Source organism: Gracilinanus agilis, chromosome 2, assembly GCF_016433145.1.
Source record: "Gracilinanus agilis isolate LMUSP501 chromosome 2, AgileGrace, whole genome shotgun sequence".
Classification (NCBI taxonomy): Eukaryota; Metazoa; Chordata; class Mammalia; order Didelphimorphia; family Didelphidae; genus Gracilinanus; species Gracilinanus agilis.
Window position 1 is genome coordinate 604653755 of NC_058131.1, and position 15672 is coordinate 604669426.

General features: G+C 38.9%; 1 protein-coding gene across 1 annotated transcript in view; it reads left to right on the forward strand.

Moving 5' to 3' along the window:
- ARNT2 (aryl hydrocarbon receptor nuclear translocator 2) overlaps window positions 1–15672 on the forward strand; it is a 258400-nt gene that overhangs the window by 231950 nt on the left and 10778 nt on the right. The window contains exons 14-16 of the mRNA XM_044660152.1: window positions 6678–6796; window positions 12131–12269; window positions 13476–13641. Of these exons, the coding sequence (XP_044516087.1) occupies window positions 6678–6796; window positions 12131–12269; window positions 13476–13641 (424 nt within the window). The remainder of the gene's footprint in view (window positions 1–6677; window positions 6797–12130; window positions 12270–13475; window positions 13642–15672) is intronic.

Genomic DNA, 15672 nt, shown 5'->3' on the forward strand with positions numbered 1-15672 from the left:
TTCTTTCTTTCTTTCTTTCTTTCTTTCTTTCTTTCTTTCTTTCTTTCTTTCTTTCTTTCTTTCTTTCTTTCTTTCTTTCTTTCTTTCTTTCTTTTCTCCCTCCTTCTTTCCTTCCTTCCTTCCTTCATTCCTTTCTCCCCTTCTTTTTTGTTAAAAATAAACTGCTAAATAGCTTGGAATGAAGGAAAAGATTCCCCACTGGTTCTCCCAGCAGGGGGCAAAGTTCCAGCCTATGAGACATCCATACAACTTAACGTTTCCCTGCTGCCTGCTCCCAGTCCCTTTTGTTATGTTTATTTGCTTGAAAGATTGGATGTTCTGGGACTTCCCCTGTTGTGAGACCAGAACCCAAGCAGGGCAACTCAATTCCCACTCCAGGCTCTGGAGCCTGAAACGACAGGAGCCCAAGCACAGTGGTTCAGTTCTCACCCCAGGCCCTGGAGCTTGAACCCAGGACAGTCCTGCTTTAATGGGACTTCCAGAAATTCTGATGCTTGAAGAGAATGGGTGAGGTCTCAGGCCTCAGCAGGCTCTGAGTTCAGCTGAAGGACAAACCCCAAGTTCTGAAGAATGCCAGTGTTCTTACTTTCTACCCCAGTATATAGTACAGTTTCTAACACTGGTGCTGAGGGAACAGCTCATGAAACCTAATCAGGTATTCTTAATTATTTGTTTAAGGCTAAGAAGAGAAAATTCCCAGAAGACCTGTAATAAAATATCAAATAAAAACAAGAGGGAAGCTTTGAGTGTATATAGCTTCAGCATTTTTGATCCTAAACTTTTTTTCTTGTAGTTTTTTTAATGGAAAAAAATGGAAAAAATCTAGAAAAGAAAACTAGAAATGCAATAAAGGGCTAAAATCTTATTTCAGATGATAGGATTTTTAAAATGAAGTGACTTTTGATATTATGTGCCTCAAATCTACTACCCACCTGTTTTACAGATTAGAAAATTAATGATCTAGGATAGTGATAGGCAAACTACGGCCCAGGGGCCAGATGTGGCCCCCACCTTGAAATGTTCTATCTGGCTGCCCGACATTATTCCTAATCTGACAAATACAATGAGTAGGATACAATACAATGAAACTTCAAAAGAGTTGCCTTAGAAACAGACTGACAGATGAGCATTTCCTTTCCTTTGGCCCCCTCTTTAAAAAGTTTGACCATCGCTGATCTAGGAGAAACAAATTTTTCTTGACTATAGACCCTCTGATTCCAGATCCAGAGCTCTGTCTAAAAGCTAGCATCGTATAAAGGAAAGACTCACAAATGCTTAATATTCCAGCATGCACAGAATATACATCATTTCCACAGACTTGGTCCAGTAAAAAAAGATTTGGAGTGAAAGCACCAGCATTCAATGATGAGATCTTAGACAAATTATAAAAATGGTTATTGATAGTAGTGATAATAGTAGTGGTAATAATGAGATAACATTTCTAAGATGCTTATCATATGATTATATGGTTCCGAGGGACTTTCACTTGTTTATTTGGGTTTATGTTTTTGGATTTTGATTTTATAAGAATATTCACTTTAAAAAATGAATAATATGGAAATATGTTTGGGGGATAATACATATATAACCCAGATTGAATTGCTTGTCAGCTCCTGGAGCGGGGAGGAAAGAAGGGTGGGAGACAATATGGATCATATAACTTCAGAAAACTTATGTGGAAATTTGCTATTAAAATAAAAAAAGTTTAATGCTTATCACAGTGCCTGGCACATCATAAATGCTATAGAAATGTTAGATAGTTGTAGTAGCAGTAGTAGTGGTGGTAGTGGTAGCTGCAGCAGCAATATTGTTGTGCAGTCATTTCACTCATGTCTGACTCTGTGATCTCATTTGGTGTTTTCTCTGAAATTGTTTGCCATTTCCTTCTCTAGCTCATTTTACATATGAGGAAACTGAGGCAAGCAGGCTTAAGAGACTTGCCCAGGTCACATAGCAAGTAAATAAGTATCTGAAGCTTGATTTTTAACTGCGGTCTTCCTGACTGTGCTGTCCCTACCCCACAAGAGTTTAGGACCATACATAAATCATCAGCGTTTCTATATATTTCCAACAAAACTCAGCAGCAGGAGTTAGAAAGAGAAACTCCATTTAAAATCACTCTAGACCAGTGATGGGCAAACTACAGCCCGTGGGCCAGATGGGGCCCTCCTGAAATGTTCTATCCAGCCACTGGGACATTATTCCTGACGGATACAATACAACAAAACTTCGAAAGAATTGCCTTAGAAATGGACTGACAGAGGAGCATTTCCTTTCCTTTGGCCCCCTCTTTAAAAAGTTTCCCCATCACTGCTCTAGACAATACAAAATATTTAGGAATCTGTCTGCCAGAACAAACACAGGAATTATATGAACACAACAAAAAACACTTTTTACACAATTAAAACTACATATAGGGGGCAGCTGGGTAGCTCAGTGGATTGAGAACCAGGCCTAGAGACGGGAGGTCCTAGGTTCAAATCTAGTCTCAGACACTTCCCAGCTGTGTGACCCTGGGCAAGTCACTTGACCCCCATTGCCTACCTTTACCACTCTTCTGCCTTGGAGCCAATACACAGTATTAACTCCAAGAGGTAAGGGTTTTATTTAAAAAAAAAAAATTTACATCTAAACAATTGGAAAAAACATTAATTGCTCCTGGGTAGGATGAGCTAATATAATAAAAATGACAATCCTACCCCGATTAATCTATTTATTCAGTGTCACACCTATCAAACTACCAAAAAACTTTTTTATAGAATTAGAAAAAAATATAACAAAGTGCATCTGGAAGAACAAAAGATCAAGAATTTCAAGGGAAATAATTGGAAAAAATGTGGAGGGGAGCCTAGCAGTTCCAGATCTTAAACTATACTATAAAGCAGCAGTCATCAAAACAATATGGTACTGGCTAAGAGACAGAAGGGAGGATCAATGGAATAGACTAGGGGTAAATTACCTCAGTAAGCTAGTGTTCAATAAACCCAAAGACCCCAGCTTTTGGGACAAGAACTCACTATTTGACAAAAACTGCTGGGAAAATTGGAAAACAGTATGGGGGAAATTAGGTTTAGATCAACATCTTACACCTTATAGCAAGATAAATTCAAAATGGGTAAATGACTTAAATATAAAGAGTGAAATCTTAAATAAATTAAGTGAACATAGATTAGTATACCTGTCAGATCTGTGGGAAAGGAAGGAATTTAAGACCATGCAAGAGATAAAAAACATTGCAGAATGTAAAATGAATGACTTTGATGATATTAAATTAAAAAGCTTTTGTACAAACAAAACCAATGCAACCAAAATTAGAAGGAAAGCAACAAACTGGGAGAACATTTTTATAACAAAACTCTCTGACAAAGGTTTAATTTCCCAAATATATAAGGAACTAAATCAAATCTACAAAAAATCAAGCCATTCTCCAATTGACAAATCATTAAGGGACATGAATAGGCAGTTTTTACAGGATGAAATCAAAACTATCAGTAAGCACATGAAAAAGTGTTCTAAATCCCTCCTGATTAAAGAAATACAAATTAAAACAACTCTGACGGGGCAGCTGGGTAGCTCAGTGGATTGAGAGCCAGGCCTAGAGACAGGAGGTCCTAGGTTCAAATCTGGCCTCAGACACTTCCCAGCTGTGTGACCTTGGGCAAGTCACTTGACCCCCATTGCCTACCCTTACCACTCTTCCACCAAGGAACTAATACACAGAAGTTAAGGATTTAAAAATATAAAAAAACAAAACAAAACAATAAAACAACTCTAAGGTACCACCTCACACCTAGCAGACTGGCCAATATGACAGCAAAGGAAAGTGATAAATGTTGGAGGGGATGTGGCAAAATAGGAACATTAATGCATTGCTGGTGGAGTTGTGAATTGGTCCAGCCTTTCTGAAAGACAATTTGGAACTATTCCCAAAGGGCTTACTTTATTTATTTATTTGTTTGTTTGTTTGATTGTTTATTTATTTATTTGTTCGCTCGCTGGCTCGCTCGTTCATTCATTCATTTATTTATTTATTTTAATTCTATTTTTTATTTTATTTTATTTTCCCTTATTACATGCTAAAACAATTTTTAACATTCATTTTTAAAATTTGAATTTTTAATTCTCCTTTATTCCCACCTCACCTCCTTGAGTTGATAAGCACTCTATTATAGATTTTACATGTACTATCATGTAAAACATTTTTCCATATTGGTTTTAAATGAATGCCTGCCCTTCGATCCAGCCATACCTCTGCTGGGTTTGTACCCTAAAGAGATAAGGAAAAAGGTGTGTACAAAAATATTCATAGCTATGCTCTTTGTGGTGGCAAAAAAATTGGAAAATGAGGGGGTGTCCATTGATTGGAGAATAGCTGAACAAATTGTGGTATGTGATGGTGATGGAATATTATTGTGCTGAAAGGAATAAAGAAATGGAGGAATTCCATGTGAACTGGAAAGACCTCCAGGAATTGATGCAGAGCAAAAGGAGTAGAACCAGGAGAACATTATATGTAGAACATTATATATAGAACCAGGCACAATTGAATGTAACCCAGGACAATCTAGAGGAACTTAGGAGAAAGAACGCTATCCACATCTAGAGAAAGAACTGTAGAACCAGAAATGCATTAGAAGAAGATATTATTGACCCCATAGTGCGATTGGGATGTGACTAGGGTTTTGTTGTTAAAGAATCACTCTACTGCAAATATGAATAACATGGAAATAGGTTTTGAACAATGATACACATATTACCCAATGGAACTGCTTGTCAGCTTTGGGAGAGGGAGAAGAAAGGGGGGATCATGAATCATGTAACCATGGAAAAATATTCTAAATAAATTTTTTTAATTATGATAATTTTTAAAAAAGAATTTAGGACTATAGAACTAAGAGCCAGGAGGCACCTAAGAGATCATTTAGTTAAGCCCTTTCATTTTCTATATTGAGAAACCTAGAATCACAGGGTATAAGTAATTTGGCCAATGTCACCCAGGTGGTAGGATTCTATCTTCAGGAACATCCCAAAGCAAAGTCCTGCTTGGAACTATGAGAACAGGGGTAAGCCAAGATCCAGGTAAGGCATCTGGAGTCGCTGTGCTTCATGATACAGAGGAGCAGACTGGGGAGACTCAGTTTCCAGAAATAACTTAGGGTTTGACTTGTGGGCCTGATGATGAAGCACAATGTCTCATGGGTACATCAAACCTCTCATTTATAAGAAGAGGAGAATATAACAGGACAACATTTTCTCTGGTTCTCTCATCATGACCATTTTGCTTTTTTCTTAATTTTTTCCTTATAACTGATTTAAATCCTTGTCGCTAGAAATTTTGCTTGGTTCTTATTCGATTAAGACTGTTGAGAACCCTCTTTTCTCTATAAGGTTGCTCATGGACTTAAAGAAAACTACTAAAGAACCATGTCCCTATATTTCTTTTCCTTTTTCTGGACAAAATTGATGAGGACTTATAAGTACTAATAAGAATCCTATTCATGTACATATGTGGAATCCATATAAGGACTCTATTGACACTGACCTGTGACCTAGTAGATATTTTTGAAAGTTTATTTAGCCAAAAAAAAAAATTCATGTTATGGCAGTATGATGATGAGCTTTGTTGAAACTTAGATATGCTGGTTCTCAGATGAGAGTCTTAATGTTCATGACTGACCCTTAAACTAACTCTTTCCTGTTTGGTGGGACTTCATACTACAATGCATGGACTTTGGAAAATAATACTAAAAACTAGGGTCACTTTCACGCCACAGTAAAGCATTGGATTAGGACTTCAATGGAGATTGAATAGTTCATGTGGGATTTTTAGTCAAAGGAACTGGATTCAAATCCAAGGCTCTGTGTCACTTTGGACAAAATAAAGTCATTTCTTTCCATATGAGTTTCCTGATCTGTTAAAGGAAGGACTTGAATTAGATGATGGCAAAGACTGTTTCTAGCTCAAAATCTATGTACTAGTGATCATATGTAATTAAGGAAAGAACAATGTGAAGACAAAAAAGGAATTGATTGAGACAGTCCCTATTTATGGTACTCTAAGATCAGCTCTTTCCATCTCTAACATTGGTTGAGTGCTTATAGAGTGTAAAGCCATAAACTAGATGCCATGAATGAAAATAGGAGATACTATCCCTCTCATCAGGGACTTTCTAGTATGTCTTAGAAGGTAGAACACCCACTAAACAATATGAATTACTTTAGGGGTGAAGGAGAGATGAGACTTCTTAGACAGGGCAGTGAGTGGGAAGACGGAAGAAGGAGAGAAGGATCTTCTATCACCATGTCTTTAAAAGCAGAGACAGGGGCAGCTGGGTAGCTCAGTGGATTGAGAGCCAAGTCCTAGGTTCAAATCCGGCCTCAGACACTTCCTAGCTGTGTGACCCTGGGCAAGTCACTTGACCCCCTTTGCCCACCCTTACCACTCTTCCACCTATGAGCCAATACACAGAAGTTAAGGGTTTTTAAAATAAATGAAAAAATAAATGAAAAAAATAAAAAAAAAAAGCAGAGACAATATTGGGTGAAGATGCTCACCTCTCAGGCTAAATACATTCTGTATATTCTTGATACTGATCTCCACTATCCCCATCCTCAGCTATGAGGAACTTCTTTACCCACCAGACAATAGTTCCCATTTCACTGCTTTCCTGTAACAGTCTTCTTTGATTTTCCTAGCGGAGAAAAAGATGATGGCGTCTGCCTCCGCAGCTGGGAACCAGCAGCTTTACTCACAAGGAAGCCCATTCCAGCCAGGTCACTCGGGAAAGGCATTCAGGTATAGTACTAAGGAAAAGACTAAGACTATGGATCAAAAGCCAATTTTTTTCTTAGAAATTTGGCAAGGATTGCTAACTGACCCATAGTAAAAACAAGTGGCTTCTTTTTAAGGGCTCGAGGCGGGTTTTTTGGTTTCCTTGGTTTTTGTTGTGTGTTTTTGTTTTTGTTTTTAAAAGCTGAGTTTCTGAACTATGGATGCAAACAGGTAATTTAGTGATTTATTTGTAGATGTTGGGCATTTTCTTTTGTTGTTCATTTGTTTCAGACATGTCTGACTCTTCACAGCCCCATTAGGGGTTTTCTTGGCAAAGATACTGGAGTGATTTGCCATTTCCTTTTTCAGCTCATTTGGTAGATGAAGGAAACAGTTAAATGACTTGCCCAGAGTCACACTGCTAGGAAGTGTCCAAGGCCAGAATTGAAACTAGGAAGAGGAAACTTCCTGACTCCAGGCACTCTGCTCTATCCTCTGAGCTGCCTAGATGTTTCGTGTCATTCTTTTTCCTTCTATTTGAAAACAATCTTTAAAGAGGCTGTACCATTACTTATTCAGGGTGCATGATAGGGGGTCAGTATTAGGCCTTTTTTTTGCAGCTAATGATATGTTTCTGTGTATTTCACAGCTTAATTCCATTAGAGACTATAATTAGTGCCACCTTTTAGCAGAATCTATGACACTGGATAGTGTTAAAGCCGGAAATCCTGTAGGCAAACCTTACAAAATTACAGGTGTTAGCATGCCTCTTCAGCTCCTCCTGAAGATCTCCAGGTCACTAATTATTGCCAACTTCTTTATTATCAACAAACTTTATCATCAAAAAATTGAGCACCTATAATCAGAGAGAAGCTTTTTTTTGGTTTTGTTTGTTTTGTTTTTACAGAGAGGTTTAAAGCATGATCCCTAATCTCTAAAAGCTTACAAACTAATTGAGGAGACAAAATCAGAACAAAAAGATGAATTAAAAAAAAACACACAAAGTAACATCTCACTCACTTCTCAGTCCTTGTTATCTGGCTTCTAAACCTACCCCTGGACTAAAATTACTATCTTCAATTACCAGTAATCCCATAATTGCGAAACCCAATGCCCTTTTCTTGGTCACCATCTTTTAAAATACTTTTAGATTTTTAGTCAAGGGGCAGCTAGGTGGTACAGTGTATGGAGAGCCAGGTCTAAAGTCCGGAAGACCTGAGTTCAAATTTAACCAAAGACATGTCCTATCTTTGTGACTTTGGGTAAGTCACTGAGTCCAAATAACCAAGCCTTTGCCTTTGAATCCTAAAGCTGTTACTAAGAGGAAGCAAGAGTTTAAAAATAAAATAAAGTGTCTGACCCTGACCAACCAGCATTCTTCCTCCCTACATTTCTGTGCCATTCCCCTCTCTTGGTTCTCCTACATGTCTTATCCTTCCTCAATCTCCTTTTCTGGATCATAATCTGTGACCCACTCCTTATCCATGGCTATATCTCAGGGGCTCTGACTTCTGTTCTTTCTGGGCCAGTGACTTGTATATCTCATATCCAGCCTTCATTTCTCTCCCGAGCTCCAGACCTATTTAACCAACCACCTATTAGACTCCTATACCTTCGTGTTCTATGGGCCACTCAACATATCCCCCCAAAATAGCTTATTGTCCTCCCTCCCCAAATCCAACTGCCATTCCTAACTTCCCTGCTTCACTACCTGAGTTACAGTGTATATAGTTATAGTATACATGTGTAGTATATAGATATATATATAAAGAGAGAGACCATATATAGTCTATATACATACACACAGAATAATTCCATTACTATAACTTCCCTTGACATGTACAGATAAATGTACTCTATATAGTTATAAATGTGTGCATTTACATACATTTATACGTATGGAAATATAGTGTCTTTAAGTGTGTAACTGAGATTTGCTTGGAATTTGCTGGAATCATGCTTGACCTTCACTAGCTCCCCCCACTCACCCCTTCTCTCTCTGTTCAGTTGCTAAGTTTTGTCCATTCCCTCTCCATAACACATCTCATATCTATTCTTTTCTCTCCACCCACAGGGTCATTCATTGTGCTCAGTCTCTAAATTCCTCTCACATATACCACTTTAATAGTCCCCAGTTCCCATTCTAAAGTAAAAATCTAATTGTGTCACTTTCCTTCTCAAGAAACTTGTGGCCTCTGCAACCAACAGATTAATTTCTCTTTTTTTGACATTAAAAGCCCATCACTATCTGACTCCAATCTATCATTCTAGACTGATTTCCCATTACTCCCCCATGTTCCAGGCTAATTGACCTGCATACTCTTCATCCTATGTAACTCTCCATCTGCCACTTCCATGCCTTTTTTACTGGCTGACGCCCTTGTTTAAAGTGCCCTTCAGGGTCCCCATTTTGAAATCCCCAAAATACCTTCAACGTCAGCACAAATGAAACCTCCTCTAAATTTGCTCCTATCTCTTGTTGCTCCCATCTCCCCTTCTCTCCCCAAAAAGGAAAAAAATTTATATATGTATTTGGTACCTATTTATCTGTGTACAAACAGTTCATGAGTTGTTCCCTTGCAGTAGAATTCCAAGCTCCCTACAGCCAGATCCTGTTTAATTTTTATCTTTGTGTCCCCAGAGCCTGTCATAAAAATTTTGGTGTAATAGACACTTAATAGATGTTTACTGAATTGAATAATAAAAGCCAAACACATAAAAAAAAGTGATATGGCCACTGAGAGTTCAGGGGAGAGTTATTATCACCAAAGACTGGGGTCATAGGGAAAGGATTGATGGAATAAATGAGACTTAAGCCAGAACTTACAGGAAGGGCAAGACTTAGATAAATAGAGGGGTAATGGGGGGGGTGCTTTTGAGGTGAGAGGAACCATGTAAGGCAACACGTACTTAGAGGAAAATACAAAGAGTATTCAGGGAATAGTGAACAGACCACCATACCTAGAGTATAGAGTAAGTTCTCTGGGGGATCAGGAGAGATGAGATTGGAAGATAGAGGGAATCAGATTATATGGAATTTTGAAAACTAAGCTAAGGAATTTGAGATTGACCTAGTAGATAATGGGGAAGTGTTGAAATTTCTAAGCAAGGAGGTAACTTCTAGAGGATGATTTAGAAATATCAGTCTGGTAATGATGTGCAAGATGGGTTGCATAGGATGGAAACCAAAAGAAAAGTTAATTAGGAGACTTACAGTCATAAGATCATTTTTATTATTTTTTTTAGTCATTTCAGTCTTGTCTGGTTCTTTGTGACCCATTTGGGGTTTTCTGGACAAAGATACTAGAGTGATTTGCCATTTCCTTCTCCATCTCATTTTACAGATGAGGAAACTAAAGCAACAAGGTTAAGTGACTTGTGTAGGATGACACAGCTAATAAATGTCTAAGTCAAATTCGAACTTAGGTCTTCCAGACTCCAGGTTCAGTTCTCTATCTGCTATGCCACTGAGCTTTCCCTGTCCCCATAGCACTTGACAGAAGCCATTTAAGCCAATCCTTTCATTTTGTATATAGATGAAAAAACTGAGTGTGAGGGTGATTGAATATATTTATCTGAGGTCACAAAGATAATATCAGAAGTGACCCAGCTCTGAACAGCTAACAAGAATGTGATGAGGGTCTAGATTAGGTCATGGTGGCAAATGGCAGTGAAAAAGAAGGAATAAATAGAAGAATCATTGTGAAATCAGAATCCAGGAGACTTGATAACTGACAGAACCAGGGAGGACAAGAAGGATGCTCCAAGATTTCCAGTCTGAGTGAATGGAAAAATAGAAGTATCTTTAACAGGAATAGAGAAGAGTAGGAGGGAAAAAAACAACAACCAAAAACCCTGGTTTGAAGGGAAACGATAGGTTTTAAACCTTCATCTTTCATTGCAAGAGCCCTTTAAAAATATGGGCCTATTCGCCTAGAGGATAGACATGAAAGCATTCTTCAAAAAGATTAAAGCATTATAGGGATTCGTGGTAGCATTATATCCTAGAAAACATGCTTTTGATATAGTACAGAGCTTTTGCTCTTGGCCGAGTCTGTTCTGAACTAGGCATGTTGCAATAGAGCAATCAGAAACCAGAACTGGGTCAAAGAGAAACGTCCTCTGGGCTCTTGACATTCCTCATTTCCTTTAGCAAATGGCTAATCTTTGTGTCCTCTATAAAAGAAAAAAGCAGCCCTGGCTCTCCTCCCAGTGGCGATGCAGTAAGAAATGAATGAGAGTGAAACCAAAAGGCCCCAACTACACAGAGTAAAAGCTGGGAGAATCTTCTTTAATCAGGCTTTCTCGCTTATAATAGAGCAGTCACATAATGGGACAATAGGCTGAGTTACATTGGGTTTTTATGTGGAAGAAAAGAAAATATGGAGGGAGGGATCTAGTATATTTGATGTAGAATCAATGAATATGAATATTAGAATTATGCTTTGCCCTGGTAACAGAAAGATTTGCCCTCAACAAGTACATTTAATCAGGGAGGATACTCAGAAAACAGGCAATAACACAAGCAGTATCTGATTAAGATATCAAAAGAGTCATACAGATATTAAGCCCTGTGGGAAATTAAATTAAAGAATTAGTGTAAGCTGGAGTAGTTAGGTAGAGCTTGAGCTGAACCTTAAAGGTCTGGTAGGATTTGGACAGGAGTCGAAGTATATTCATACAAGTATGTGCAGAAGCAGAGGGATCTATACTCTTTTAGGGATTATGAGTGAGTTAGATGGTTCTGGTTTGAGCAAGAATTGGAATATGGTATTAAGAACTGTTGACTTTCATCATTGAACTTCATGTCTTCTCTCTTTGCAGTTAAAAAGTTGGCCTCTTCTCATGGCTTCAGCTAGATTTCTTTTGGATATGGTTAGAGGCCAAATTAATAGTTTTCCCCCCAATATAAAGAAATCGATGGCATATTGGTAGGCTGAAGAGAGGAAACCAGGGAAAAGGGAGAAATTGAAGATGCCAGAGAAGGTGGGGATGAGTCCACATATCAAATCCAAAAACATTTAATAAGTGCCTTTTTTGTGTGCCAGACACTGTGCTGAGGCCTGAGAATACAAAGAGGGGCAGGGGGTTAGAGAAGTTCATGCTTTCAAGAAGCTCAGTCAGATTGATAAGCTTGGAGCAAGGTGACATAAGGGTTGGGTGAGGATAGAACTCGGGCCATCTCCTTCCAGGTCCTCCGTGGTCCAAGAAAAGAGAAAATGGAATCTGGATATGATCATACATTAGGGATTGTCATGATGAGCTAATCACTTGATGGTTTTAAAATAATGTTGCTGGCATTATTATCAGTCATGATATTTCCTACATATAAGTTTTTTGGATTTTTTTCTGTTCTAGCTCTTCAGTGGTTCACGTGCCTGGAGTCAATGATATTCAGTCCTCTTCTTCAACAGGCCAAAATATGACGCAGATTTCTCGTCAGATAAATCAGAGTCAAGTTGCCTGGACTGGGAGTCGTCCTCCATTTCCTGGACAGGTATGGTGATTCATAAGAGAATTGGTATGGTCAGCCAAGAACCTATGTCCTTTATAATCGACATTGTTCCTGAGGCTTGAATACGGTCTGACTCACTCCCTCTCCCTTTGAAACTTGGCTGGCTGGATTGCCATTATTATTGATCATGATAGCTGTCCTTTTCCCCATAATGAAATCAGATGATTCCAAGGTTAAGTGATCAGAACATAAAATGCTTTGAGTCAGAGCGCTCCTTTTCCCAAACTAAAGGCAACAATTTACTGTCTTATTTTAGAACATTTCATCATCTGGTTATCTGCCAGACTTTGCCTGGAGATTAGTTCCAATTCAGTATGTAGCTTCTCAACACCATCATTTTTTTTTTACAGTACCTAAGGACAGCTACTGCTTTAACCTTCAGCAAGCTATTCTGACATTATGTTATCTTGGGGAATTTAAAGAAGCAAGTCAGTATTGCAGATGCATTAGCATGCTATAAAAAGTCTCTACACCTCAGTTTAGTCCTCTGAACCTTCTAGATGTAAAAATACCTTTCTCTTCTTAGGGATGAGGTGAGGACTAATTAGCCCTGTTGACCTTTCTTACTGATAAGTCTTCTCCTTAGATGACTGTGAGATTTGTAAGTAATTATATTATTAAGCACTTTGAGCTTTTAGGAGGGAAAAAAAGCACCAGAGTCACCACAACCAAGGTAAATATAATATTAAGGCACTTACCCATGCCATAATGGCTTCTTTACTTTTCTTTGGCCATGAAGAATTGCCCTTGTTGAATGTTTCCATTGTTCTTGCAAAGTGACTAATAGGAAGGCAAACAGTCGATATCGACTTGTGAGACATTGAGCAAAGAAAGGTGTCTTCTTCAACAACTGGCTGAACTAAGTCTTTATGATGCCTTGCTAGATATTAAATAGATGCCACCCGTCTGAGCTTGTGCCTCCTGGAAAGAGCATTCATTTTCCTGTTCTGCTCAGGCAGGAGTGTATGTTCAGATATTAACTGTCTCTTTCCTTAAATGCCTATGACAGGAAGTGCAGGTCTCTGGGTGTCAAAAACTATGTATAGAGTTGATAGAATGCATGGAGCATTGATTGTTCTGCCAACCCATGCAGCACACCCGCTGGTTCCTAGTGGTGTGAGTCTACGAGGAGGTTTAAAATAAGGAGAACTTTGTGATGTTGTCTGTTTTCTTTGTGGGGGGGGTTAGCAAATCCCATCGCAGTCCAGCAAGACTCAGTCTTCTCCCTTTGGGATTGGGACCAGCCACACCTACCCAGCTGACCCATCCTCCTACAGTCCTCTCTCCAGTCCAGCTACTTCTTCACCCAGTGGGAACGCCTACTCCAGCCTCGCGAACAGGACCTCGGGGTTTGGTAGGTTTGAAATGATTTGCTGTGAGGGGCCACAATGCATAATCTTTCCTGAATATACTCTCTCCAGCACCTTAGCCCCTCTCATGTCAGTGGGTTGTAGAATATTCCCTTCAAATTTGGAAAAAGCCTCTAATGAGGCTACTTTTTGACCTGCGGTATTATTTAGAAATTTGGTCCTAGGACTCCTGTCCTGGTCATTTGAACTCTCTTTTTAAGAGGTTGCAAAATGTCTCCTTGTGTGATAGTGGGCTTTGTTTATCAGGGTCTTGCAAACAACTAACTGCCCATTCTGGTGCATTTCCCAGAGGCCCTTGCCACATAGATCACATTTCATTTTAAAATTAATTTCTTTAGTGTCTTTCCCAAGGAAAGGCTTGCCTTTGCTGGCAGGAGAAAGTAGGAAGGAATCAGTTAATCTGTTGCTGAGAAGCCCAAGGTGATGCTCAAGCTTTTTAAATGTTATAGATACCTTCTTGAGAAGGCATTTATCTAATGAAATGATTATCCTAAGGCAGTGTGGCATATAAGATAAAGTCAAGAAGACCTGGGTTCAGGACACATGTGAGCTCATCTGAGCAAGTCACTTAACATCTCAGTGCCCTGGGTAACTCTCTTAAGATTCTAAGTTACAGGCAAGGTGTTGTTCTGCATCTGTGGAGGCATTTTCTATACCAGGAGTTCCCTACACCAATGAATTTATGGGAAGCTATGGGATAAAACTGTAAAAATCTGCCTGACATAAAATTGCAGAAACTCTGAGCCTATATCAGGCATTTTGAAAGTTTGCATTTGGACTTAATTTCATTGTCTTCTGATTAAAAACAGTCTAATTCCTTCCAGAGAAAATGTTTACTTATCAGTAGTAACCCCATTATTTGCTTTTAATGGAAATGCTTCTTGATAGCACAGTGCAATATCATTGAATGCAGCATCTCTTGACACTACTCCAATAGCAGCTGGTTTGTTTATTTGGTTGGGTTTTACCCTTGTGAATTCAGATGCTTATCCAGCTATTAATCTTATTTACTTATAATATGAGACTCACATATAATTTCAATCATTGGAGCATGTAGAACAAAATAAACAACCCTCATCTTAATATGAAACTCAACAAAGTTCAGGAAAATAGCCTTGCCCCTCTGGAGAGGCTATGAGGATAGTGCCTCCCTAAGAATTTCAAGTATATCGGTCTGTGGGCATTTTTTGAGCTTGAATTCACGTCACCAAATAGTGTGAATTCCAGAAGCCATCCTGGGCTAGGGATGGGAGTTATTACTGCATTTGCCTCTGTCCTATAGTAACTTTGCATATTCTTACTTTATTTAATACATGCTGGGATCCATCTTGGTTTACCACTTGTTGGGGGAAAAGGTCCATTGGGTAAGTGAAAAGCTTCAGGAGCCATTTTGCCTACTGCTAAAATGGAGGTTGACAAGGGTTCAGTAGGTTTTCCTTTAAAGTTCAGGGGTAGAAGCAGGTGAGACAGCTCCTCTTGCATTTTATCCCAACACTAGCTACAGTTTACTTCCTATTTGTGCATGCAGGCCAAAATGGAAAGTTAGGGGGCAGGACACTAGTGCATGCCCCACTGTCTTGGGAGGTTTTTTACATTTGCCTGTTATCTTGTCATTGAATAAATGGCAAAAAGCAAAATGGAGACAAAGAGGAAACGAATGTGAACATAACTTTGCGCATATAGGAAAGGCATCATGGGAGGTAGTCTCGCATGGTAGATAAAGTCAGAAAATGTGGTCTCAAACCCCACCTCTGAGGCATACTTCGCGGGTGGCTTTGGGCAAGGTCACTTGGCCTGTCATTGCCTGATACAACTTTTTAGGACTATAAGTAACAAAGAAGCTATCAACCTACCCTAATAAAGGAAGTTATACCCTTGACATCCGAGGTTCTTTCCCTATCCCTACCTCTCTATATACTCTCCCTCCCTCCTCTCTCTCTCTCTCTCTCTCTCTCTCTCTCTCTCTCTCTCTCTCTCTCTCTCTCTCTCTCTTTTTCTCTCTCTCTCTCTCTCTC